At 42.9% G+C, this 27927-nt stretch overlaps 1 protein-coding gene across 2 annotated transcripts in view; it reads left to right on the top strand.

The window, feature by feature from the left end:
- The first annotated feature begins 16560 nt into the window (after positions 1-16560).
- insyn1 (inhibitory synaptic factor 1) overlaps positions 16561-27927 on the top strand; it is a 48100-nt gene continuing 36733 nt past the window's right edge. The window contains exons 1-2 of one of the 2 annotated variants that reach the window (XM_076757108.1): positions 16561-17148; positions 17665-19256. In XM_076757108.1, coding sequence (XP_076613223.1) covers positions 19113-19256 — 144 coding nt within the window. In that variant the 5' untranslated portion in view covers positions 16561-17148; positions 17665-19112. Of the gene's footprint in view, positions 17379-17664; positions 19257-27927 lie in introns of both variants that reach the window. The other variant, XM_076757161.1, reaches the window with a different exon arrangement.

Below are 27927 nucleotides of genomic sequence, written 5' to 3'. Positions count from 1 at the left end.
AAGGTACTAGTGGTCTGAGTTGACCCCCTCCTGAACAATCCTGGCTCAAACACTGTGGAGAGACGGGAATTTAGGACATTTTCTTATTTGGTTCAATTTGGGGAGGATGGCTATATTGGTGAATGACAGGAAAGCGGAGGTGTCAGTGAAAAATGAGTTGTCCCCACTCAAATATGAAACTTGGCTATTACCTCAATAGCGATGCACACTGATTGTGCACATTTGTCATTCTTTTTGACAGAGCTTAAATAACATATAACCAGCTTTCAGACACATTTTGCTCAAAACCAAAACTGCCTGCACTTTTTTGAGATCAGTTTTATATGTCAATATATAGACTGATTGATTGAGGCAATAACCCCCCCCCCCCCCCCCCCCCCCCCAAAAAAAAAAGGTTAACTGCTCTACAGTGAGGCAAAGTTTCCTAAACTGCACTACTCTCTGTGTGATTTTAGCTGCATCCCTCAGAGCTCTGCCAGTTTGTGTCCGGAGGTTTGGCTGAGAAAAAGCTGTCTCCAGACGGACAGGGATGATATAGTCACTTCTCCTAGGCCCCCAGTACTCTAATCGGCTTTGAGAAGAGAGACTGATAGAGGACATCATTGTCTGTTGCTTGGTGTTTCAGCCCTCAAGGCCTCAGCTCCTGTGTACCAAGGCCAAGCATCTCTCTGGCCTCACGCAATCCAGCTTCTGTGAGCCACGATCTGTTTTGTGCCCCAGGGAGTTAGCCATTGCTGGAGCTCATCAAATTTTGTGAAGTCATCCCAGATTGACTTCTTTCATGTCTAGATGTGTCAGTGTCTCCACAAGATCCCAGTATAGCCATCTGTGGAGAGGAACCCTTCTCAGGCAGTTGTTCACCATAAAGGTTAGCATCTATTTTGCCTCTCATTTCACCTGTCTCTGAAAAATGGAGCCATTGTTTTAATGCACAGTTCCTCTACAGTAAAAGGTTTGTTCTTTTTATTGAATCTTCCGGACTGCCCACCCAGCTCAAATTAAGTGTCTCATAAAGCCTCCTCTTAAACTGTCCTCTGAAGTGTACGCAAAGGTATTGCAGATTCTGCCATTTAAATCTGTATCCACAATTCCCCTGGCTTTTAAAAGTTGCACTGGCTTATAGAAATAAGTAATCCCACGACAAGGAGGGAGCAACATTAAAAACAGCCAAAGTCCCATTTCACCACCAGAAACAAAAGTCTGCATCCATTATTAATTAGCCATTTTACAGCATTTTGCTCACCATACTGTCGGTTATGTCACCTTGTATTTAGCATTACTAACACTAAATTGTACCAATGTGAGGATTGTACTTTCCCCAGACTGCTTAAATGTGATCAGTGTTGTTGTTGTTGTTTTAATAATGCATACTTTACCACTTCAACAATGCATCATTCTTCAGTGTAGGAGAGTTTTTGTTTTTTACTGATAAATTCATAATATAACCAACCCTGGCTTTGAAGGACCCATAGCAGTGTCTCATTATGAGTAAGATGTAGTTGCATTAGTTTCACTTTGGGACCTGGGCAACTCAAGATTCAACTCACCTCATGTTTGTCCCAGAGTAATGGGAGGGATGTATTTGATCAATAATGCATCATCAAGATATATGCAGAGCACTCCTCTTGTTTATTTCAATGCATACAAATGCTTGCACTTTAAAGGGCACTTCAATTGCCATACTATATGTTTAATAAAATCATTCCATATCTATACACATTTCACCCAAAGAATGGTGCCCTTTTCTAGAAACACTTCATCATAGGCCACGTCTGTCAAACCTAAAGGTATTTTACAGCAGTCTGTTAAAGTGTCTCCCACTTGTGGCTGGTTGACCCATTCAATAGTGTCTGTGTATTTGCAGCTGTCTATCCATAAAGCGTTTTTAAATTTTTTGGAAAATGGTAGCCACAAAACTTCCTTTTCACCTGTAAATACATTATTTATTGTTTTGACTAGTATTTATTGTATTTGAGATACACCAACACTGAGCTTGGAAAATTTTGGTATGTCCACAATCAGTGTAGGGCAGTAACACATTACACAATGTTGTTACTTTTTTCCAGTAATGAATTAAGGTTCACAATTTAAAATGTATTAATTACCTTCTGTTAGACTCCTTAGACATTTTTGGCTCAGCTATTTTGCTATCTTACCAGGACTAGGATGGAGGATGATATTAATTTTGTCTCTGAGTCTTCAGTGGAGAGACTTGTCTGGGACCTGTTGGCTCGGAGCAGAAGCTGGAGCTGTTCCAGAGGCATGTCTGCCTCTATTAAAAGCAGAGAAATTCAACTTCTGGTAACTCCAATGTTGCATTGCACATTGTGCATTCTTAGCTAGCTTGCTAACTAGCTAGCTCCTGGTAAACCTTCGTTCTGGAATCACCTGGTTTTGTTCTCATTTGGAGGATGGTGACCACCACTTCACTGTGAGCACAGGTCTTCTGTGTTGTTTGCAGTCACCGGGGGCCAACCTCATTGTTGGTGATGGGTTATTACCTCCAGAACACAGGCTAGCTCCTCATGAAACTGCAGCATCTCCTTTTCTATTTTCTCTTGTGAAAAAAACAAAAGAGGCAACTTCGTAATGCCTAATACACAGTAACTAATTGATTACAATTTTTGAATAACTTGCACTCAATGCTTACGTATACAGACACCATTTCACGGAAAATGCTGATGCAGTTTCAGCTGCTACACTACATCCTGCATAAAAATAATTAACATTAGCATTAACTTCACAGCATGGGTGCCTGTGCAAGCATCTGAATGTGCAGGCTTGCATGTACACATGCCTGTCTGTGGAAATTTATATCTGGCTGCCTCAGTGTGTATGCCCATGTGTGTGTTTGTGGCTATGCTGCTACTTTGCATAGTGACTCAATTCCAAGGCTGTGGCTGAGCGCAGGGCTGTCCTTGGCTGTCACTTCTCATCATTTGCCGGTCAGTGAGACAGCTGAGCAGAGGGCAGCGTATGAGCAGTGGGGTGATGGAGGGAGTCCTGGTGCTGAGTGACAGACTCTGGCATTGAGTGACTGCACCCTGTTAGGACCCCTGTTGTCTTCATGGGGAGCCTGACCCTCAAGTGCTATACAAAGGGATGAAGAATAATGCTGCACATCTAGAGCATGCATCCACACAGCTACATTTCCACACACACATGCAGGGGAACATACCAGCAGATCAGATGTATTGGAATACATGCATATATGGTTTTGCGTAATCGTATGCAGAGACTTACACAGCCACAAATGTAGAGACAAAGGCAGAAATGAATGTATTCAGCATGCAAACACCCACCAGAGGACACATGCACACCTACGCCTACAACTCTATACGCACACACCAACAAACAATTGCGCTGTTGTCACCTGCCATTGATGTTCCTCACAGCTGTGGCCTTCACGCACTTATAAGCCATCATAGGCTGCCTTCAGCCACCACATATAATGGAACTCTGTAGCACGTTTTGTCCTCTTAGGAAAGGAGAATGCATGCACACACCTATGAATGCAGCAATACAGCAACATATAGACTAGCTATGTGCATTTAAAAATGCAAACTAACTCACAGAACGAAGAGACAGAAATACACACCCAGAGACCCATGCATTTAGCGCCTCAGCAGCACAATATAATTTAAACTGAGAAGACCTTCAGCCAGAGAGATGTGTGATTAATGCAAAGCATATATAAAATTCACAGGGCGCTATAATAAATGGTCCCTCCTTGGGATTATTAGACATAAGAAAAACAAGTTTTATGCTGTGTATCAACAAGAATCCCTGAAAGCCCAATCACTCTGCACAGAAATACCATCAGCATCATCAGCGAGCAGGCTGTAATACACAGACGACTGTGAACAAGAATGGCAGCAGTGCCTGTCAGAGATTCAGCTGTTAATTTAGAAGGCTGACTGAGAAGCGAGAACATTCGGCTTTCACATTCACTGCATGATTTTGGATAACCCCATAGTGCTGCTCTTAAAATTTAATGACCCCCGATTGGCAAGCAGTTATGTGTAGGTGAATTTCCACGAGATGAGGTGATGGAAATTCCATGTATTAAAAAAAAGAAAGAAAGAATATAGTAACAGAAAAAGGGACATGCACACTCTGCTCCTGTTTTTTTTCTTTTTTTGGTTTTTTAGCTGGAATTGCTAACAGTGGAAGACAGGAGAGCGAGAAGTTGAGCACAGGCCTGAGCCTGTTTACATACACATACTAAAAGAGGAAATTAATATATCTGCAATGATAATAACAGTGCCCTCTGAAAGGCAACGCTGCAATGCTTTCATGTAGGAAAGTGTGTAGGAACCTGTGTGTATTGGCAACCATTCTCTGTGTTGCAAAATTGAATTGTTTTTTTTCCGCATTTTTGATAGAAACAGCACCGTTCTGCACCCCGACTGGAGGCCGTGGCAGTGTTATCTGAGCTCTGCGAAAACATCTTAATAAGTCATTTAATTTTATATTCTGCCTTGAAATATGATTTATGAGTATGTAAGCACACTGCCAGATGAGGTAATGTCACCTTTTCCAAAGCCATCTCAGTTGCTTCAAGTTTTAAAGAAAATCTACCTTTAAAAATAAATCAAGGCTACAAGATTCATTTAAGCAGAACACCGATAAGGTTTCTTGAGTGTTTTATTCTGCTGTCAAAGTGGCGTTGATATTTTTTTTCTGCCAGGAAAAATTCTCTCCTTCCCTCATTTCTCTAACCCCTATCCCTATATCTTCCCTGACAATCTCTGCTGTAGGCAGAGATTAATCAAATTGTGATATATTCTACGCTAGCAAAAAGACTTTACTTAAGTTATTACCTTCGCTTAGGTCACACCAGAAAAGTAAAGGCCTTGAAAAATTCTTGATTACAGGGTGACTCACTTTTACCACTATACCAGCACTTTCAAACAAAACTGATTTGTACATGCTCCAAAATCAACACAGAATCCAGAGAGTCCCGGCTCTGACGCGGTTGTTGCGAGTGACTCGATAACAGCCAAGGGTTTGGCGATGGTTCCACGTTAGCTTGTTATCAACAAAGCTACAGTTCTGGATCAGTTACGGGAGATAAAGCTCATGACAGCTGCTTGACTGCACGTTCAGATGCTGGTTAAACTCCTGTGTCTAGAATGAGGAAAAGCACATCCATGTTTCTTTTAGCAGCGCCATCTTTTAGCATGAACTGTGCTGTTCAGCAGTCCTTCCACAGCTACACGCTGCGTATCAGGGCCCATGTTATTCACGCTCTCATTAGCACCGTGGAAGAAGGCATTAATGTCTGCTCCATGCATTTAGATATTTTACATCTCAAATCCCAAAAGACAACACACAGCGGGTATTAATCTTTTTGTCGTTTTTCGCTCTGGTTACCTGCTGAGATGCTGCGTGTGAGCTTTGTCTGTGTGTGTGTGTGTGTGTGTGTGTGTGTGTGTGTGTGACAGAGAGAGAGAGAGACGCTGCATCAGAGGAGGTGGGTAGCGCATGGCGTGAGAGTGCTCTGTTTTGTGAAACTTCCAGCTGTGAGTTGTGTTAAGCATAGAAGAAAAGTATTTTTGAGCAGATTTAACTTGTTGCTGAGTTAGGTTATAACCTAAATAACAAAGTTTAGCAACATAACTTTGTTTATGATGTATTTGTGGTGTTCTACAGGACGCTAATGACATGTAGTGTTAGTGTGGATACACATGTGCTATTCATGCAGACATGCATATAGTATAAAAATACATATATATACACACAGTGTGATTCGGGTGTTTGTGTGTGTGTGTCCATGTGTTCTTTCAGCCAGTGCGTTTGTTCTTCTATATTAAAGAAGCCCAGCATCATGTCAGCATGTGGCTCAGGATGACAAATCTCCTCTCACTATCTACAGCCACGCAGCTCTCCACTGTGTGGCCGGGGCCATGTTTCCCAGCCTCTCTGACACACAGGCAAGCAGCCTGCCTGCTAAACTACCCCCGCTCCCCAAATGGAGTTCTCATTTTCAAGGGGAACGGCTGCATGGCATAACGCACTTTGTCTTGGGAATTACTTTTTCTCTGCCTGTGTGGCTCTCTGGGATGGACATGGCTGGCTGGCTCCAGGGAGAGACAGATGGAGGCCGCTGGCTAGCCTGACACATGTTGAGAGGCTGTGATGAGTCAGTGACGAGCGGCAGGCAGGATACGGGGGCACAGCACTCTGTCTATGTGATGTGTTGATGAGAGCGGGGAGAATCGGAGGGCGGAGGCCTCGCTCAGCCTGAAATCTGCTGTACCGAGACTCTAGATTGGAGCTTCACTAACCTGGATAGCGAATGTGATTTGTATATGAATGAGGACAAGTTTCATCACTATTTGGGATACTATCTGGCACTTAAAAAATAAACTCTTACTATATTGTGCCGAAAATATTTAGAAAACCCTAACCCTAACCCTAACCCCCCAAAAATATGTGGAATTTTTATTTGTGTGTAAACCAAATAAAGAGTCTACAGGTATGCTAGCGGTGTGAGGCTGTACTTAGGCAGTAAAAAAGCAGTGCTTTGAGCTAAATATGTACCATGTTCACCACCTTGGTGTTAGCATGCTAAAATCTGCAATAAACACAAAGTACAGCTGAGGCTGATGGGAATGTCATTGCAGGACAAATGGAAATTTAATGATGCTGTTAGATGAAAAGTCAAAGCATCCCCATCCAAAGTAAGGGTTACAGTGTATAAGGTGGTAAGGTGGTACGAGTGATGTATTAAAGTCTTCTAACTAGCCACTGTCAGTCTAACAACGAGCGATAGCGGATATATTCGTGAAAGGAAATATTCTTACATCTATTTCCCTTATTAAACAGAAAATACAACCATACATCTTCTGAATTCACGTTTATCTCTTTAAACAAACTAAGACAAGATTAATTGCCTTCATCTCATCTTTAAACATAATTTTCATTCAAACTTAATTCAAAACCATCTTGGTTAGTCTTTCCAAAATATGTTTACATGTAAATCAATCAAAAGCACAATCTGATGCTGGTGTATAGGAGCCATACTTTTCATTACACGCACGCACGCACACACACACACACACACACACGTCCAAATATTTTTTATTCCTAAATGAATCTCCTGCATCTGATCTCACTCTTTCTCTTGGGTCTTCTTATCATACACCAAAAGTGTCAACAGAATTTCACTGCAATGACTGTGAATATATGTGAGATAAATACACTGACACAGACGGTGGGTTGGGTTGTGTTTATATTGCAGACCAATTATCAATTATTCAGATGTTGGTAGCTTGCATCGTCTCCAGCAGATTAACATACAACCGGTGAAATTGAGTATCATGTAAACTTTCTTCACAAAACAGACTTTTCCAACAGCAAGGCAGAGCGTTTTCTTTGATGAAGCGAGATCATGAAGCGAGTCTGAGACGCTAATGAACCGATCCACTGATTCATGTAATTTGTAGCTGCCTGCATCCTTACACTAGATCTTGACTGCTGCTCCACAACCGCTCACTGGAGGATAGCAGTCTTCCTCTGGTGTCTCCTGCTAGATTCCAGACCATAGCACTGAGAGAGGAACTTGGGCTGCCTTAGGCAATGAAACAAGAGTGGCAGTCGGCATCAGGGTCGAGCTGAATAATTCAGCTCCTGGATCACAGTACAATTTCATATTCAGATTTTCATGGGCACATTTATCTGAGTGATCCCCCCCCACACACACACACGCCCCATCCAGCCTGAATGCATCTTCCTCTTCAGACCCCATAAATATCTGAATCAACTAATGACTCCTCTTGAGGAATTAAAAAGGCATCATTAGCCAGCACCTGAAGGTTGGGTTTGATGTACTGTGAGGACTTTGTCGATGCTGATTAAGAAAACAGTTCCAAGGGTTGATCTGTATTACAGCTAAGTCATATGTAATGAGGAAATCAGACGTACGTTAAATGTAGCATGTCCCTTTTCACTATTGTCAACACAAGCATTTAAGATGAATGATGGTATTTCCTGAACATTTATGTTGGCATATTGTTTAAATCTCTATACAGTGTGTACCAGTTATCAGTGTCCAGACCATCCAGCAGACAGCAGAGTTGCACAGTAGAGAATTTATATATTTCAATGGCTTTCTATAGAGTGACAGTCTTTATATGGACTCCCTGCCTAGAAAAAAATCAATCAGCCGTCCTGTGACTGACACACACTGTATGGCAACTGGGCAAAGTATAAATGGAAGGACTCCGTCTAAGTTCATTAAGTGAGCAGTATAAAAGACTAATCAATAAAAGAAAAACATGAAAGTCCTATAGCAGACTTTCACTTCTTTTTTTTTCTCCATGCTGTTTCATTTCAGCTTTCTGGGTGTTGTCAAGATGGTTTTTCACAATTGCATTGTGCTGTAATGTCTGAATCCTCAGAGGACACAGTAGATTCAGCACGTTGCACAACAAATCACACAATTTCGACACAAGAAAATGGCAGATATTCTCTCAAGCTTTCTTTTAAGTATTTTCTTCTCCCAAAACCCCCCACGTTAGAGTGCTCTTTTCGATTAAGCGCTTTCTTGTGCAGGTGACAAACACATTAGCGATGATTTTACTCCCCCTTTCATTGAGGTGGAGTTGCAGGAGAATACGTTTCATCTACTCGAGTCTGGAGCACAGCTGAAAGAAATAATGCTTATCATATAGGCAACAGGTGCTCAAAAAAAAAAAAAAAATAGGAGGAGGGGCAAAGAGGAAGATGTAGAGGCGGCAGAGATGACCCACATTGGGGCGACTCGTTATGAATTTGCAATGATGCTGCTGGGTTTGTTAGCACACGGCTGGGGAGCCAGGGGTGATGGGAGATGCACAGTCGGCTATCTCTGCTAACCCCTCTGCAATTCTATTACACTTGTTTATAGCTCTTGGCAAACAGCACACCAAAGATACTTTAGCTTCTGAGAGAAGGGCAGGGTTAAAGGGGGACGACTACTTAGCATTTCACAAGGAGACAGAGAGGGCATCCTGAGCAAAGTGAACACGCAGGGGAAGTGAGGAAAGCACAGATTGAAAGATACAGATAAAACTGGGCTGACTGTTAAAGTACTGATGCATGGTAATAGGACCAAACAGAGCAAAAACACTATGGGATTAAATGTTATTATGGATTATGTTTTTTTGTTTTTTTTTAATCTTTCTGTGAATTTGAACCTTTATGTCCTATCCCTGGCACAATTTGAGAGGATTTGTAAAAACCTCCCTGGTCTGCATGAATATTGAGAACAGTTCAGAGTGACATTCCCTCATCCATTTTCAAGCGCTGCACCAGTTTCATCACATAGACTTACATTCATTTCCTGCAGACTTACCCGAACCCTCACCCAAGTCTTCACCCTAAAATGTAATGATTTATGTTACTGGGACTTGCATTTCGTTGACATAAGGAAGAAGAGTCCACACAGTGTTTATGTCCCCACAACGTGAGTAATTCGAAAGATGACGTAACCTGAGCTGCTCAGAGCACTCCGACGTGATTGGTTCAGGCGTTTTTCAATTGACAAGATCCATTCGATTGTGTTATCCATGTGGCTGCTGACCTACAGGTGTTCATGTGTTTTACTTTTTGGTAATTTATGTAAATTCTTTAAACTGCAAAAGCAAGAAGTTGAAAAAACACTCAATTGAAGTAAGCAGTCACTTTCCCACAGTAGTCAAAAATAGTGCTTACTGTGAACCAACAACAAAGCTTGCACAATGTAATTTTAAATTCAACCGCTGAATAATTGATACACATATAGGTTGCATAAGCTTATTTTGAGGATTTTTTGTATGACCTGCAGCTTTGAATTTCTCTGCTATCCTTTCCCCTTTATCTTCCTGATCAAAGGCTGGATTTTGCTTTGACATGATGTACATCTGATGATGTACATTTTTCTCCCGCCTTCCACAGTGCAAGACAAAGTTATTTTCCACTGTTGCTATGAATCCCACATTTCTTAGCAGCTCATGCAGAAGCACAATCAGGGAAAACGAGCCCATAAATTCAGCATAAAAAGTCTGCATCACAAAAAAGAACCAAGTCTGGACCAAGTATTTCAGCTGCATGCAACAGTCCAATGTTAACCTGTCAGACAATCCGACCTGAGGATTTGGTCATCAATTAATCAAAGAAAGTAATCAAGAGATTTCTATCGGGTGTAACATGGCTGAGTTATAAATAAAGAAATAAAGAAATCCTGCTGCTGTTGAGCCATGCTATGTTATTACTTTATTAACAGAAGCCAGCAAAAAATAATAAGAATAATCTACCTTAGAGATAAAGACCACAGATTTCCAGTATAACAATAAATAAGTTAACAAGTGATATAAATCATCAGTGGCATACTGATGGAAGAATGTTGATGCATTCAGGTTTTTCACTGCATGTGACTTTCTATCCCGGGGGCAGAAGAAGCATATATAATGGAAGCCACAGCATATCTTGGCATGCTGGGCTCATTTCTATTTCCGCTGCATCCTCACAGCAGGAGATAACCACAGTGACCCCCAATAAGCAGGACGAAACCGTGACGGTCCCCGTCCTCCGTCATGCCGTGCAGTCCTCACAGGAAAGAGACTGGCTCAACATGTGCGGTTATGCAGCGAAGTTGTTGTTAATTGGAGCTGAACACTTTGTGCTGCTGTTTCACATGAAAAGCTTTGCCACAGCAAATCACTGGAAAGGTGTAAAACAGCCACAGGAAGTGTCTGCTTCGTTATTGAGGTATAGTCAGGATGTGATGATGACCAAGTGCAACCTCGTTTTTTAATTAACCTCTAGTTTTGGGCCTTTTTTTGCACTTGTTTCATGGTGGGTTTTAAATGTTTCAGGAATAAATGGCAGGGATGGTAAACATGCAGGAAGAATTAAGACATGAACTCACGCCGTATTTCTGCAGCAGTCTGAGGGACCTTTAAAGGGGAACTCTACTGATTTTACACATGGCGATCTGTTCATAGGTCTTGGCGAGTACTACTGTGAAAGACGGTGCCTGAAATCCACTGTGGCTCCAGACGCCGCTGCGTAAAGCCTGATAGATCGCCAAACCTGATTGGGGTTGAAGACAAAAAGCTTGAAAATGGAAACAAAATATGGGGGTGTGCAGACCTTTGTAGCCCACTCTTCACCTGTGCTTGAGGCTACCTACTCAAGGCTACATTTGCTGCTACTAGCATGACACAACCGACTCCCTGACCCAACTGCTGACAGGCTATGATAGCAGTACTTATAATAATACCACTGCTTTGCACAGAAGCTTTGCTTACATCTTATCAAATGAGACAGATTGCAACCATGAAGCTAAGGTCTCCTCAGCATCCCCAGCAATGTCCTTTTCATCTGTCCCACGCCATGATATCTTCTGAGAAGACATGATTGATTGGCTAATTTAAGACTGTCCTGAGCCCTGCTGAATGCTCCATAACTAATTTTGGATTAGTTTTGATCACTGCTGTTTCAGTGTTATTTTTCACAGCTTGCTTCAAACTTTAATCAGAATTCTTCTGCAGTAAATTTTCAGATTCAGTTGTTTTGCAAAGCTAACTTCACTTGAGCATCTGTAACTATCCACATTAAAGGTCTAGTGTGACAGACTCAGAAAATAGCAGAAACTGAATATAATAATTGTAAAATTGTTCTCATTAGGGGTTTAATCACATCAAAGTAAGAACCATCGTGTTTTGTTACATTAGCTCTAAAGAGCGCCTTTCCCGTTTTTCACATGTTGGCTTATTGCAGCCACCATGGGCTCTCCTAGATGCTTTGAAAGGGAGGGGTGAGGCAATGGGTACTCAGTTGGTTGCCATCTGCAACCTGGATGCAAGATGCCACCACATTCTACACAGCGGTCTTTGAACGTCCCTCCTCACATGTATGCAGTTTCTTTCACATTATGAAGTGGAATAAAATGGGCTCAATAGGTTTAGGTGGCCTTCATCATTTCTATTTGAATCTGGTTTGATTTCCCATATATGTGAACAATGCAGCGGCGGAGACAATCTTTCACAGTATTCACAAACATGTGCACACTCAGGCTACTCCATCATGTGACACTAAATTGTAGAGGCTCATATTGATCCACATCTGTTGGGTGATTTCAACTCAAAGACATGTTTGGAATATGACACAGGGCCACTCTTCACAATGAGACCACAGGCCGCCTCAGACCAGGGACCCCCAGTGTAGCTGCATGCATTGACTGTATTTCCACCACTGGTGAGGAAAAGTAAGAGAGAAATCAATCAAAGACTTAAGCTTCATCTCATTGTATAAAAGCACTGATCCATCACAGGGTGTTATGATCTGAGACAGCCTCTGCTCCTCTGCATGCTGCAGGACTACTGAGAAAAAAACAAAACAAAAAACACACACACACACACAGACAAAAACACACACACACACAGGATGCAGACTGAAATATCAAAAGGTCAGCAGACAGGCAAGAGGAGAGACTGGTGTCGTTGTAAGACAGGCTGGGCCTCTGAGCTCTGTGTCCCCCAGTGTTTGTCTGTGTGAAATCAAGGACACAAATGGAAATCGTAAACAGGGCACGCTCTCTGTTTTTGGCCATGCATATTGTAGATGCCAGATGTGCTTTCCAATTCCTTTGGTTCATAATCATCATTCAGTCTCAGTCATCAAAAAGCCAAAAATTTCAACGACAGAATTATTATGGCAGAGATTATATGGAAAAATACTTAAGCCTCTTAGAGAGGGTGTATTTTATCATAGTAAATCATCTGACTATACATACTGTTAAATAAATGATGAACAGACATGAACTGATCTCTTCATTTATTCATGTTTATGTGCTGAATGTGCATTAAAGACTGCAATCAATCCTCCTTCGGTACCACATGGTGTCTTCACACAGTAGTTGTCTCATGTAACAATTAATATTTCAGCTCCTCAGTCAAATGCAAAGAACATGGAACTTTTCTCTGTCTGTCCACCATTTCAGTCCTCAGTCAGAGCAGAGAGAGCAACACGTCATAACTGCACCACAGTGCCACACAATGGCCAGGAGAGGAAAAGCATAATGGATTCAGATTAATTAAAGGGGTCATTCCAAAAAGTTTAGCTTATCTCTTGACAACGTGGGTCGTGTTTTCTCCCTTGTCTGCTGGTTTGGTCAGTATCTCAAAATGTTACAAACAATTCTGCCTGAAATTTGCAGGGAAGAAGAATTAGCTGATTAGATTTTTATGATCATCAGGATGTGGGATGTATGCCATTAGACAGCGTTCATGTGCTGCTGGGAAAGTCCAACATGCAAGTACCAAGTGCGGGCACTAAACAACATAGCATTATGCTAGTTTGTTTAAGAATCAAACCCAAAAAGACAAACAAACAACAAAAAGAGGCAAGCATTCACCGTTGTGGGGGCTTCTTTTCTGCATCGGTGGACTTTTGAGCTCTAACAACTGACTTTAAGATGCAAATCTGCATCTAGTCCATCACATAATAATCTGAGATGAGTCAATCTAAGTCACCTTCAAACGCAGAAAGTTACTCAACTCTCCCCTGCTAGAAATGGACAGTTTCAGGTCAGAAAAGGATATATAGAGAAACAAAATGTGCCACGCGCACATTTTGTAAGAATAGGGGTGCAGGAGACTGACTAAGAATGAACTGAACTGAAAATTGTTTTGTTCACCACGTGAGCTAAATCCCTTGTAGAAGACATGGAGGTTCTGTGTGTTTGCAGCTTTTTGAGCACTGAGGGGAATCGAGCGTATTGAGAACTGAATGAGAGCTAATTAGTGAAGAGGAAAGAGTGATGTATTGCTGGAGGAGGGGTGGTTTGTACTCTTGAGGCTGGAGGGAATATGGTCCCACACAGATCCATCACATTGAAATGCAAAGTTACTTTCACATGTTGTTATATGATTTTTCAAAGACTAAACCGACACAACATTCATATCATTACTTCTCACATTTTTATGGCCTTTATCAGAATAATTTACATTTGTAGGTGTAAATCCAACTTCTAATTCTCCCTGCCAACCCTCATTATATAAAACGCAATTTTCTCAGCCGATTTCTTACTGGTTATAGGAATAGACATTTTGGGAAACACTTCACTTTCTTGCAGAGTGTTAGATGATTTACAGTAAGCATAAAGCCCCCACCAGCAGCCAGATAGCTTAGCTTAGCATGAAGACTGGAAACAGCTAGTCTGGCTCTGTCCAAAGGCTAATAACTTGTTTGAGTCTCCACTGGTCTCCTGGAAGGCGTTAGTACATTTTGGCCAAAGAAATAGTCTAGTATATTAAGCCGCCACAACACATGCCGTTGGTCATTTTTATACTTTGTTTTTTATGAGTTCGACAAATGGGACATACTGTATTATCTAGTGAGTTTTAGTGGTGCTGGTGGGTGAATTTGTTAACTTCGGACAGAGCCAGGCTAGCAGCCTCTTGCCGTTTCCCCTTTTTCCTGTTATAGCTGATTTATATTTTCGAGGTTGAGTCTTAATTTTAGTGAATGCCTCTTATGTGGGACACAATGTATTTCAGTTACAGTTTCAGTTTCCTACAGCCAAGTCTTTTCTATTATATATCAAATTGACTCAAGTGAGACACATAAATAAGCCAGTGCTCCACAGATGATCTTACCCGTCCATGTAGTCATACATGTGGATGCTGTGGGGAGACAGGCAGGATATAGATTGAGTGTCAGTATTGATTGTTGTTATTTGGCTCTCACCACTTTATTATAAAAAATAAATCCTGTGCACATCTTGTATCAGGATCTGTAAACCCAGAAACTGTGAGGAAGGTAGCTAAAAAAAGAACAATAAAAAAAGAAAACACTGTTGATCCCTGCTGTATCAAATGAGTAGGAATATGATATCTTATTGGGAGGTAAACAATGTAAGCCATATAAAATCTCTCCTGGGCTTTATTCTTATGGTACCAAATTGCCAATATAGTTTCCTCTGGATAGGAATGCCCAGCCTGGTGTTTATGTGTGTGTACAACTGTATTTGACGTGCGTGTTTGTGGGTCTGTGCCTACGTGTGTCTGTGTGTAATAGTGTGCTTATGCATCTTTGTGCTTGTTTGTGAGCCTGTGCCTGACTAGAAAAAAATTACGTTCTATAAAATGTCTCTATAAACAGCATGGCACAATAAATCCAAGGCAGAAATATTAAGTGGAACCAATATTTTGCTGGACCCACTCCAGATTCCTAGTAAAACTCACAAGTCAGGATGACCTTAGCATTAAAAAAATATATTTTACAGGGGGAAATAATCCAATTCCCTTCCAATGAAGGCATCACTGACATGAAGCTATCTGTGCTGTGCACCTGGGAGAGGTCATTTATACATTCTCTCTTTAAGGAGAGCTCTATTAAATACACCATGAATATCCAAGCAAAAAGGTATTTTGCAAAGTCAAGAAAAAAGGGAACGATGGTGAAAAAAAAAAAGTGCTGCAACATGTTGCTGTGTTCTAAGGAGGGAGCCTCCCATATGTGCAGAGAGACTGAGCAGTGAAGCTACAAAGGAAACATGCTCAAGGACACCTGTTTCTTGGAGGGAGCAGTTTGTGAGAAGCATCCTGTCTGTGCAGCGCTGCAGCAGCCATGTGCACATGCAAGGAAGGGCACAAGATCCCTCTGCAGCCGCCAAACTCCACAGAGAGCCGCAATGTGCTTCAGAATGTGACGACATGTTGAAAATTTGATGAAGTCCTAAGATGACACAATGTGACTGTGTACTCAGAAAAGGATAACATAGAATATGAAGCATTTCTTATTATATTTCTTAAAAGCTCAACTTGATCATTTATTAATCAAAGAAAACATGCAAAAGAGAATTTGTGATACTGCAGACTATTCCCCCAATTAGCCTTACAGCATCAGCATAACGTCTGTGATCCTAGTAGTAGAAACCACAGAGGACCCCCATGTAAATTCATCTGCATGGAAGATCCACCTATCCTGAATCCACTCTGCATTTCTCTTTACAATTATGCTAAGGAATGCACTGAGCCTCTGGCTGTTCAGTACACTTATCTGCCAAAACCCTCTGCAAGCTGCCGTACATTGCTCAAGAAGTTGTCATTATGAATTTGCTTTACTGTTACATTATCTCCTTTAGAAAACTAATTTCATATTAGTGTAATTGCCTCTGGTGGGGTTATGTAGGGCTGTTGTGTTGGAAAAAAAAATGCTGATGAAGAGGACAGGGGAGAGAAAAAGTCATGCTGGCCCTCCCTCCCTATTTCTGTCTCTCAGTCAGATGAGGTCATCAAACACCAACCTGCTTTGTATATTAATGATGCAACAGCCAGGGGTTTTTGGACACCCCGTCTCCAGAGACTGCTTGGCTGGAGGCAGAGGAAGACTTCATCTTGATTTAAGAGGGAGATAACACCCTCGATAGAACTGTGACAAAGGCTAGATAGGCAGCGCAAGAGGAGATAGTGAGGGAGTGTGAACGCCAGCAGAGAGGAGAAGACAGGAGAGGAGCGAGGCGGAGGAGGGACTGCACGGTACACTGTGCCTTTAAAGCACCAAGCCCCTCCCTCCACAGAGGCGAGCAGAACAGCCGAGTGGTGCTGGCAGGAGCCTGAGCCCCACGATAAACTCTGGCATCAGCTTCCCTTCATCCGGCAGTCAGCGAGGACACAGTGAGGGCGCAGGGGCAGAGAGACGGGGACGGAGAAAGGGAAAGAGCACGAGTGACAGAAAGGGGGGGAGAGAGAGAGAGAGATGAAAACAGGCAGATAGACAGAGGGGGAGAGGCTGTCATAGGAATCACACAGCTCCTTTTTCACAGCAGCAGCTCAGCCGCTCTGTCTGCCGCCTCCCGATGCAGGCGGACGCTGATGGGAATGACGGGTGGCGTGTTTTCGGCAGCACAGTCATCTGAGTGATGGTAGCGGCCGCGGCGGCATCGCAGTCCGAAGCAGGAGCTCTCCTCACCGCTCTGGCTGTTACTCATCTTTCAGCCTCCTCTCTCCCTTCTCAGAGTGCTATCAGGGCCATTCATCGTTCCAATCTCATGCCTCCTGCCTCCTCCTCCTCCTCCTCCACAGCTTCATCCTCCACTTCTACTCCTCCTCTGATGAGCCACAGCCTCAGAGTGAAATAACCCTGCTGATAGAAGCTTCTCTCTCTGTCAAGACAGTAAGTAGGGGAGGGAGGGAGAGAACTGCGTGTGTGTGAGGGAGAGTGTGTGTGTGAGAGACAGAAAGAGAAAGAGAGGAAGAGAGAACAGCAAGCGAGAAGGGAAGATGTTAGTGTGTGCGACAGAGGGACTGCTAAAGAAGCAGAAGGTTGTGTGTAGCTTGAGTGATCCTGCTGTGCGTGGACAGTGAGCTCTGGGCATAGCAACAGCAAAGTGATGCACAGGAAAGGTGAGTAGGTGTGTGTTCTGGCGCGTGTGTGTGTGTGTGTGTGTGTGTGTGTGTGTGTGTGTGTGTGTGAAGGTGAGGTGATGCTGCTGCTGAAGCAAGAGGTGCATTTTAACAGCAGCTAAAAATCGTCAATGCAGTTAATTCCTGTCCATCTCTGAGAATCTTTAACTCTCATTTCTGTTCCTTTTTATGCTCCCATGAGAAACGGGGGGGTGGGGGGGCAGAGAGGAAAAGGGGTGGTGAGACATAAGAGAATAAGTGATTGCTTTCCCTCCCGTCTGTCCAGGTGCCATGTGTGATTGGCCAGCGCACCCCGTGGCAGTGGCATCGCCCCGGATTTGGCGAGAAGCTCTCCCCCCTGCTTGTTCTCTGGGGCTCCTCTGGGAAGCTTTCATAGGATTTATCTCGTCCTGCTGGATGGCACAGAGCTCCCTGCCTCTCTGAAAAGAGTCCACAGAGAAAACATACACTACATGGATAAGAAGTTAAATAATTATCCAATCACAGCACAAGGAGGCAGACCGGGTTCCCTTAGCAACAACTGAAGGAGAGGAGAGAATTCTTTTCTCTTTCTGCTCCCTTGGTTTTTTTTGGGCACACCCCTGTGGACTGCTGTGGGTCAGTGTTTTCTGAGAGGACTTGGATAGCGCTGTTGCATAAGCTAAGCTGCCACCCAAATTACAGGGGAAGGTGCTCATTCGCCCCCCAGCCCCCTTGTAACTGTGTCTCATCGACACCATGATTTTTTTGTTATCCCTCCACAAATTCTCATCACAAGTCACATGCCGCTGGCTTGGAAATCAATTCATTCTGATCCCACGCCACCTGGAATAAGCCCTGCTTTGGGGGGAGATTGGACGCTCTTGTGAAAAGACCCACACCTGCCTCCCTCCCTTTCATGGACGACACATGAAGGACAACATGAGTAAGTCATCATCTGCAAAGAAAATCTTTTTATTTTTCCCAGAGGAGGAAACGCCACACTGCACAGAGGAATATCCCCTTTTTTTCCAAACAGGATCTGTCCGTTCTCTCTTTTAAAAGACAGTAGCCCTCACTGAGGGACTATATTTAGAAGGCAAATCTTGTCCCTGCTGGCCAATAATGTAGAACACGATCATTTTGAAAACTGAGCCACTGCTGGGAGTTCTATTTTTCTACGTTGGATAGCTTTCTCTATAAAGGGGTTAATACGAACCCCTTTTCTGCTCTCACTTTTGTATGTTAGCCTGCCATTATGTCACTGTGTTTCACAAGTAAAAAAGATTGTAGAGGACAAGTGGAAGAGGGAAAAAGTCTCTTCCTTGTATAGACAGGTGTTTTAAATAGCATCTCCTCGGGAACAATTTCAAACATACACACTGACACATGAGATGAGTAGGCTCAACACGATTATGTAAGAGTTTCATACCAGCTTTAGCCCATGTATTTTGCCTCTTCCTTTTCCATGGATTTACAGCGTTTGACTTTTCCCATGTTCATTTTCCCTTCGTTTTTGGAAGCGTCTACCAGAGGGCATGGATGTCAGAGTGTGACCCTGTGCCGAGAGTGCGGGCGAGGCAAGGTGTTTTGGCTGCCCAGGTGCTTTTAAGATGTTGAGGTCTCCCTGCGTGGCCGGGGCCCCTGTTCGGATCAGTAGCACTGAGGCTCCTTGTAGCCAAAGACATGGACCCCGACTCGGCTCCCCCACGCCCTCAGCCTGTTGGCCACTGGCCCCACGTCACCCTGTAAAGGATGTCCCTCAGCAGAGCTCCGGCCCGGGACACCTCTGAGACCCCCAGCCCGAGAGAACGCATCCGCAGCCACATGAAGATGGTGATCAGCCAGCTGGAAGGTATCCTCATAGAGCTCAAGGATGTGGCCAAGGAACTCCGGGAGGTGAGGTTCAAAGTCAGCTTACACATATCAAGCTTTTGGGGGGATTTAGAGAGGAACAGGGGAAGGAAGAGACCGAGGCAGGGAGAGAATGTAGGTGCCAGGTGGGTGTGCTTCTCAAGTAGGCTGCATTTAATTAAGTGTAAAATTCCTTTCGCAGCGTGGAGATTTTGATTAAGATTTGAAAGTGATGAGATCTTTTTTTTTGTTTTTGTTTTTTTTTTTGCAGCAGAGGGATATTGTTGATTACAACCGCAGCGAAGCTTGCCTTCCTTTTCCAATCAAATAATTGCTTATTGTCAATTACAAATGTCCTTCATGTGTTCAGTGGTGTCTTGTGGGAGTACAGTAGATGTGAAGAGCAGTTGAAAAGCAGCAAAGCCAGGCTGAAAGGAAACACAGAGGCAGGCTTAGATAAGATACAAGACTTAGCGCCGCAATAGTTATATAACCATTTTGTTAAGGATCAGCTGGATTCCTACTGTATTTTCGCAACTGCCATGGTAACACTGGGAGATTTGCGTATGTGTGTGTCTGTGTGTACATTATACAGTTTGAACAAAGATCAACAAAGAGAGATACCTGTGTGTGCCTGTGTGAGCATGTGTTCTTACATGCATCTACAAGTGTATAGACTTAACAAAATGTGTGTGTGATGGCTGACAATCAGGGTGCATCTGTTCATGTGTGTGAGTACAAAATGGCCCTCATCATCTCTTTGGGATCTTCCCCCTGCAGCGTCCATAAAGCCATGAGCTCTTCTCACAAAGCTCCTCCACAGAAACAGATGAAGGCAGACAGAGAGGCAGAGACAAATGAAACCTGAGCAAACAGTTGTGTTTAACCCATCCCACATCCCCCAAGCACATCACATGATTAACCTCCCACCTGCTTCTGATCAGGGATGCAGAGGGACTGTGTGTGTGTGTGTGTGTGTGTGTGTGTGTGTGTGTTTCTAAATGTGTTGAAGAAGCGAAATGGTGGATGTTAGCACATGTAATCACCTGAATGAGGAGGAGGCTTTTGAGCAGCCAGGGTGAAGCAGCCATAACTCACTTCATCACTGCACGTGAACCTCCCCCCCCCCCCCCTCCCCACTTCTCCCTGACTCCCAGCTTTGTCCCACTCACCAAGCTCTACTTCATGTACTTGCACAGTTGGAGGTGCAAGGGCACAGCTCACCTTCTCTCTGGTGAGCAGGAGAAGCCAGTCTGTGCGCGGGAGTGATTGATGATTATGGGACAACTGCAAGTGGAATAATGCTGGCTGGAGCTATTTATAAACAAAAACACGGCCTGTGCCTCTGCCAGCTCCGACGCATATTACCATTCTTATCCCAGACCCCATTAGAGAGGGCTCTGCACAGTGGCTCAAATGTCATTTTTTATTGGGAGAGCACAATCCAACATATTGAAATGGCTAAGGAATCATATTAGCTGCAGTGGCGGGTCATAACGCTGGTATCAATATCCTGCAATTAACTGACCTGCGAGATTGCAGACTGTATCAAAGGGAGATGAAGAAACAGAATCAGTGTAGCGCCATCGGATGCATGGAAGCCTAATGTACCATAAAATCTCTCATTCTTGGCCACATGAAAGGAACAACATAATAGATAACAACTGTCACATAAATAAATGATGAATTGCTGTGTGAATGTAGTGAAATAAATAACTCTGTGAAAGAGCGGTAATGACTGATTATCACCCACAAGGTCTTTGGGGAGCTGGAGATACTGCAGCGCTTTGAGGAGTTCATGCTGTCAAGTTACGTAGCTGGCCAGAAATTAAAGGGTTACTGGTCTGTCACTATACTATGTGATGTACTATATACTATGATTGCATACATCACATACTCCTTAAAGTGATTAAAACATCTAATTTCAACATACTTATTATTCACACTGCAATAGAATCTGCCATATGTCTTTTGCCTCAAACGTGCATACATTATTGCAGTGTTCACATAGAACACTTAGTCCATCTACGTGAATTAAAATGTGAAGTTTCGGGAGGTGTTCCAGTCAAGCTTTAGCTGTCTTGTCATCATCGCTTTACGTGTCACCCATTTAGGTCATCAGAGTGCAAGGACTAATACCTTTCTGACTACATTTTAAATGAGGATTTCCAAAGTTTACCAGTGTTTGATTGGATAGGTATTTCAAGCCCCAAGGAAACATTTAACAGGGCTCCAGAAGAATCACATCCAAAAAATTAGGTGACACAGAAAAGTATTTCAATAAATTTTATAGATTGATTTTCTGAAGCTTGCCCTGGTTTGTGAGAGGTCTAGGAGAAGGTAACTGGAATTAGCATTTCAGATTTGGGATCTTTCAAACATTAGAATCTGTCACAATGTGACAAGGGGTAACTGATATCAACAAGCACCAGTAACCAAACTGATTAAATATTGAAGACAGTAAAAAACATGATGGTATAAACGATGAAAATCAAAGGTTGGAAATAACCAGAATTGTCCGTCAATTCTTCCCCAAAGTGACTTGCTTTCCTCAGAAAGGCACAGAAGTCTTGAACAGGAGTCACCCACGGGTCTTACTTTCTTGTCTGCCAGATTTCATCATCCTCATTGTCCCTTCCCTAGAGAACAAGTGCCAACCTTACATCTTAAATGCTTGCAACAACAGGTTCATAATTTTTACCAGAGAGTTGGGATCACTGCAAAAAAACATGAAGTGCAGTCTAATTGTTGTGTATGGTGTACATTGTCCCATATGCCAGTGCAAAAGACGAACTGTATGTAAATTTAATGGACAGAGTAATCGGAATCTGAATGGAACTCTGCGTTGAAAGCATCATTAATATTTTATCACTTAAAAATGGGGATTGTTTCCTGTGCAGCAAGTCAACACATCCTCATACTTACATGATTCAATAGCCTGACTGAGAACGACTCAGAAAATGACAAAATGACTTCTTTGGCCAGTATGAAGAAGGTCCACCTTCGCAGTACAGGACCTTTGTCCTCACACCATTAACATTGTGAAACGTTTGCTTAGGCAACAAAACTGCTGAGTTGGGTTAAAATTAGTATGTTACTGTTACGTACTGTAACGTAACTACACTACATAACTAAAAATGAGTCAATGCTGATGTCTCCTGAGTGAAAGTCCTGTGTGTTTGTTTGTCCCATCCATCCACCCCAACTTCCTCCATGTGCAGACTTGTGCCTTGTCCTATGTCACCTTACTTCCTCCTTTGCTCCAATCTTAATTACAACAGCCAATAGAGGTCGCCACCTAACAAATGTAAATATGGGTCATAATAAAGAAAGTTGACTAATTTTCTGGCGAAGACGGGCTCAGCAATGCGTGGCATTCAGATCCTGATAAATGAGCAATGGTGAATGCTGAATTAAAAAGCAATACTAAGGAAATTTCCATGAAATAGATGAGGCTTGTGCTTTTATCAGTCGGATCAGTTTTATCCATCATAGCACACTGGTCCCTGACAACATTATTATTTTTTTTAAATTTTACCAAGTACAGAGGTAATGGCACATAGCAAACAATAACATATCATAGTAGTTCCTGATTGGCTCACACGTAGTACAATATATACAGTTCCTACATTTTAATGTGTGTTAATCACTAAAATCAGCTGGTCTACTGTGGATTAAAATCTACAGACATTTTGCTACCCTTGCTATGTGGTAACCTACCCCCAGGCTATCAGATAAAACATCTTAAATTATAGGCTGTCTCTTAAACTATGCATTTATTGCGTTATACTGAACAAATCTATCAGCACACATAAAGCTGTTTCATTACAGAGATCATTTTAATTGAAGTATATAAAGTAGCACAGTTGCTTGTCCATGCTACAGGACAGTCTCGGGCAGTAAATCTCCATTACGTGTCAAAGATAAATGTAACACAAGAGCACACACAGTTTTTCAAGATTGCTCCCTTCAAAAGCCTATTATAGTCAAATGCATCCTGTCTTACTCGTGAATCCCATTACAAGCTTCATGACAGCTAAAATGAGAAGGATCTAAAGGAAGGACATTGGAAGGTAACATACTGATAAACTGCACCATTTGTAATAATAATACTGGCAGGAGTGGCAACTCTGGAGGGAATAATTCATTTAGGTATCATGTCAACCTTGGACTTAGATGTCTGAGGATAAACAAGGGAAGAAATGGCACCAAACAGAATGCAAAACAACTTCTGAAATGTCTGATGCTGACTAGCTCCTTTTCTGAAACTGAATTTCACTGAAAAAAAAAGGGCAACTAAGGAAACGCAAATGCAGGAGTGCACTCATGTTGGTTATTAGAGAGATACAGACTGGTAAATTGAAAGAATTTAATGAAGCACTGAAAAAGAAAAAAGGAATTGAGACTGGGGAGAAGAGGCAGTGGCACGGACTGGGGGGATGGGGGTTGGCAGTGAGAAACACATCTTTATATGGAACCAAACAGGAATGATGGACTGTTATTATGTGGATGTAGTTATTATGCAGAGTCGTACCATGAGCAGACGATGCTGCACGTCGTGCCGGGCTCAAGACAAATGAACACAGGAAGGCAATCAAGACCTGTAGAATTAAAGCTCCAAATGAGAGGAGTGAATATAAGCTGGACAAAGAGAAATTATCAGTAGCAGAGAACAGCATGTCCAGGACACTGGCCTCCATCAGTAAGCCATGCTCATCGCAGTGCTGGAGACTGGCTCACTGCTTCTACTTAGATACAGGCCTGAAGACAGAGGATCGAGGCAGCAGGAAAACAGTAGTGTCAGGTGAAAACTGCATCCTCCAAATGTCAGCTTTTTAGGAATGAAGTCCTGCTTCAGTAATGAGCCTGGCCACCGAGCAGTTTTAGAGCTATATAATGGATTTTTGAAAGTGTGTCATGAATGCTTTGATCTAATGAAAATCACCTGGGAGTATCAGCAGCAGGACTATCAGCCTTTCAGGTTTTGCTCGCTTCTAGAACAAACAGTCAACTTTGTGCTCAACAAGCTTAGCCCGCCACTAAATATGCACAAGCACATCTCATTCAACGTTGCAGTGGGCACCATGGCAGACACAGCGGCACAAATGGGGTGGTCTATTCAATTTCTATTCATCACCAAAGACCAGACGGGGTGATCCCATTGGCCTCGCTATCAAATCAAGGCAGTTGTGCTAAAATGGTCTGTTAAAGAACACTGCTACGTAAATGATTTGATCAGAAGGGCTTCCATGGTGCACCTTCATGTCTGAGGCCTACTTACATACTGCATTGTTTGAGCTTGGTATGGAGGGTGAGGTATCCAAACAGCTGGCCCCCAGATCAGACAGCCAGCAAGGCAGCCAGCGGCACCTCCTTACTGAGACTGAAACCAGTTATGACACATCGACGTCTGGGGGTGGGGGGTGGGGTCACGGCCGTGCTCCGTGCTGAGGCTGCCGCGCTAGCTCAGCACTGAACCAAATCTGTTCCAAACCCAGAGGCAGCCCAAGGGAGACCAAAACCAAAATCAAAGGGCCATTTTTTTTTCTGCAGGGGCCATATCCTCTCCTCACTCCGTGTTTCCCCCTGCTGATGCTGCTGCTGAGCAGGGCAGGGAGGAGAAAACTGCCTAGCAAGAAACCTTCAACATTTAACCATGAGGGGGACTCCAGTAATCACTATTACTTTCACTCAGGGAGTAGAACAATCTAAAGACTGCTGGTAGACACACTCTCATTCCATGAAAAAGAAATCCTATTACTGGGGAATATTTTGGGGAACGTTTAAGGGCATGGCAAAGATATTAGAAAAATTGAGGATTCCTGTGGGGAAAATGCATCACTGCAGAGGCACATAATACAATAGACTGGAATATTTTTAAATTATTGTAAGTAATTATGCAACCCCAATTCCAAAAAAGTTGAGACGCAGTGCAAAACGTAAATAAAAACAGAATGCAGTCATTTGCAAACAGACTGTGTTTGGTGACAGTGGTTTTACAAAGTGTTCCTGAGGTCATGTATTAATATCCTTTGTATAATCATGTGTTCACAAAGTGGTGAACCTCGCTACATCCTTGCTTGTGAATGACTTGAGCCTTTCCAGGATGCCCCTTTCATACCCAAACATGATACTATCACCTGTTAGCAATCAACCTGTTTACCTGTAGAACGTTCCAAACAGGTGTTTTTGGAGCATTCCACTACTTTCCCAGTCTTTCTTGCTCCTGTCCCCAACTTGTTTGAAACATGCTGCTGCCAGCAGATTCAGAATAAACATATATTTGCAAAAATCAATGATGTTGACAAGGTTAAATACATTGTCTTTGAATTGAGTGTATGACAAAAAGAATTATGCAGCATCTGAACAATATTTGGAAACGGGGTTGTAGCAAGTATTTACAAATTCCTGATTTACCTGCAATTCTTTTTTTCTTTCATAACATCTTCCCACCAAATTAATATCTATCTTTATAGCCACAGACTTGGGAAAATATAGGGAAAACAACTACATTTCACTCATGCTTCTACTGTGCATGTGCCAACATACTGAAGTAATTACATTGTAAATAAAAACCCAGTTTAATCCAGCCATTAATGATGACTTGATATGGCTGAATATCAAATCATCCTGGCAGGAGATTGTGGTTCTTTCTGTTTGTCCAAATGAATGCGTACAATCAGAAATTACAATCAGTCACAAAGCTGTGTCCTGCTGGATCATTTCCCACATTGCTACCATTTTATTTTGACTTGGCCACCAGTGTTGTGGGTTTACTGCCCAGTTGACCACAGCCCCCTGATCTCCACTGAGGGTGACCCAGCCTGTTCTCCACCGGAGAATCCATTCACGTCAGATTAAGGCGTGGTTTGGCCCAGTCTGCGACCTATGAACAGGCCGACCAGCTGTCCTTGCGGGGCAACAACACTCAGCGGGCAGCACCGAACGCTTAACCACTCACAGAGGAAAGTACCCTTCAACCTGACATACCTGGGCCAAAGGGTTTCTTCTCATTAAAAGCCATTTGGAAGAAATGACAAGTACCCGCCTGCTGTGTCTGTCAATTTGTTCCTCCTTGTCTGACCTCTTTTGTGTGTGGAAATTAAATTCCTAAATTAAACTTGGTGACGTGCCTCCAGCAGAGTTCTATTAGCTCAGGAAAACAACAAGAACAAGGTACCTCAAGCCTTATCTATTCTTCGCTGAACACAAAACACTCTGCCATCTCCACACCTGTGATGCTGCCTTGAGCTGAGCTTCACATAAATTTGTCCATTCTTGGAATGAATCAGAGGCTCAGTTATTCTCAGGACTGATGAAATACCGTTTCGGGATTTGAAGTAAAATGTCAGATGGCCTCTTGGTTGAACTGATTTAAATAGATTCTGACCTGGCCACAGTCCATGCTCGTGCATGCTAGTACAGAGTCTATTGTTGTGCATTTAGCTGATGTTTTTACTAAGACCAGCTTGCAATGGTAGGGATATCAGGATAATTTTGCAAAATCTGATTACTGAGGACTGAAAGCAGAGTCAAAAATGGGAGGGAGTAGTGGTAAACAACGGGTTAAGACTTAAGCGACATCTAACCTTGACAGCTGTGGAGAGAATAAAACTGCACCACGCAAAGCATTCCCCTGAGCCTCTTTTACCTAGCTCTGCTGTGAAGCTCGAGCTTCTTTAGGATGCAGGCCCAGCATATTGACTAGCCCATCATGCCTGTAAAACCCACTGGATTAGCTGGCCCTTTGAGCTCTGCCTCCCTCCGCGAACCCTGCACTCAGCATAGACTGTAATGAGGGCTTTAGGTTAGACCTCTGCTGAGGTAAACACTCCAAAAATTGCGCTCGTCTTGCTCATTGATTTATATCAACTAACACGCTTACTGTGGGCTAGTTTCAGATAAAGCAGGGAAATATTTTTACCATGCATGTTTGTACTTTGTGATTCAGCCACGAAACCCTTTTGCTTGTCCTTAGGCAAGGATAGAGCTGAATAGGATGAAAAAGGGAGTTAAAGGCAAAGCAAAGAAAGACAGAAAATGTGTGAAAGAGACAGAGAGACAGAGGGAGAGAGATGAAGGGTGGATGGAGATAATGGTTTCTCTTGCTGCACAGAATTGCGACAGACTGGGTGGAACAGCTTAGATCAATTGTTGCAATTGTGCTCGTTCGTGGGCGTGTTTAGGATTGTTTTGGCCTATCTCTGTGCTGTGAATAAAACCAGTAGGCTGTAGTTAATGGTGTGAAAAATGGCATCCATCGAAGTGCACAAGGAGCCTCCAAGAATAGCTACATCATTTCATTGTGTCAAAGCATACAGTACGCAGAGGGACAGCTTGCTCTCCATTAGCTCATCAGACCGACTGTCTCTTTCACCAGGTGTGGGTACAAAATTTTAGCTGGAGTGCAGATACACGGAGGGCATGAAGACATCTACAAATTAATAATGTAGTCTGATTTCAAAGGGTTGCTGTATTTTCTTCCATTTCTGAAGCCTGTGAAAGTACGCAGGGCAGCGTGGGCCAACCCACTCACCAGTGTAGCAGCTTAATCCAGCTACAATCTTTGGAACTGTGTTATACTGAGGGATCATCAGGAGGCTTTTTTGTCCTTCCTTTTATTTTTAGCCGAAGTCTGTGATGCATCATAAATCAACCCAGTTTCGAATGAGATTGTTCAGTTTTAACCAGCAGAAATAGCTGAACTGAGATGGCA

This window comes from Chaetodon auriga, chromosome 1 (genome assembly GCF_051107435.1).
Source record: "Chaetodon auriga isolate fChaAug3 chromosome 1, fChaAug3.hap1, whole genome shotgun sequence".
Taxonomy (NCBI): Eukaryota; Metazoa; Chordata; class Actinopteri; order Chaetodontiformes; family Chaetodontidae; genus Chaetodon; species Chaetodon auriga.
Note: the sequence above shows the minus strand (reverse complement) of the source record. Positions and strands in the feature narration are given on the sequence as shown.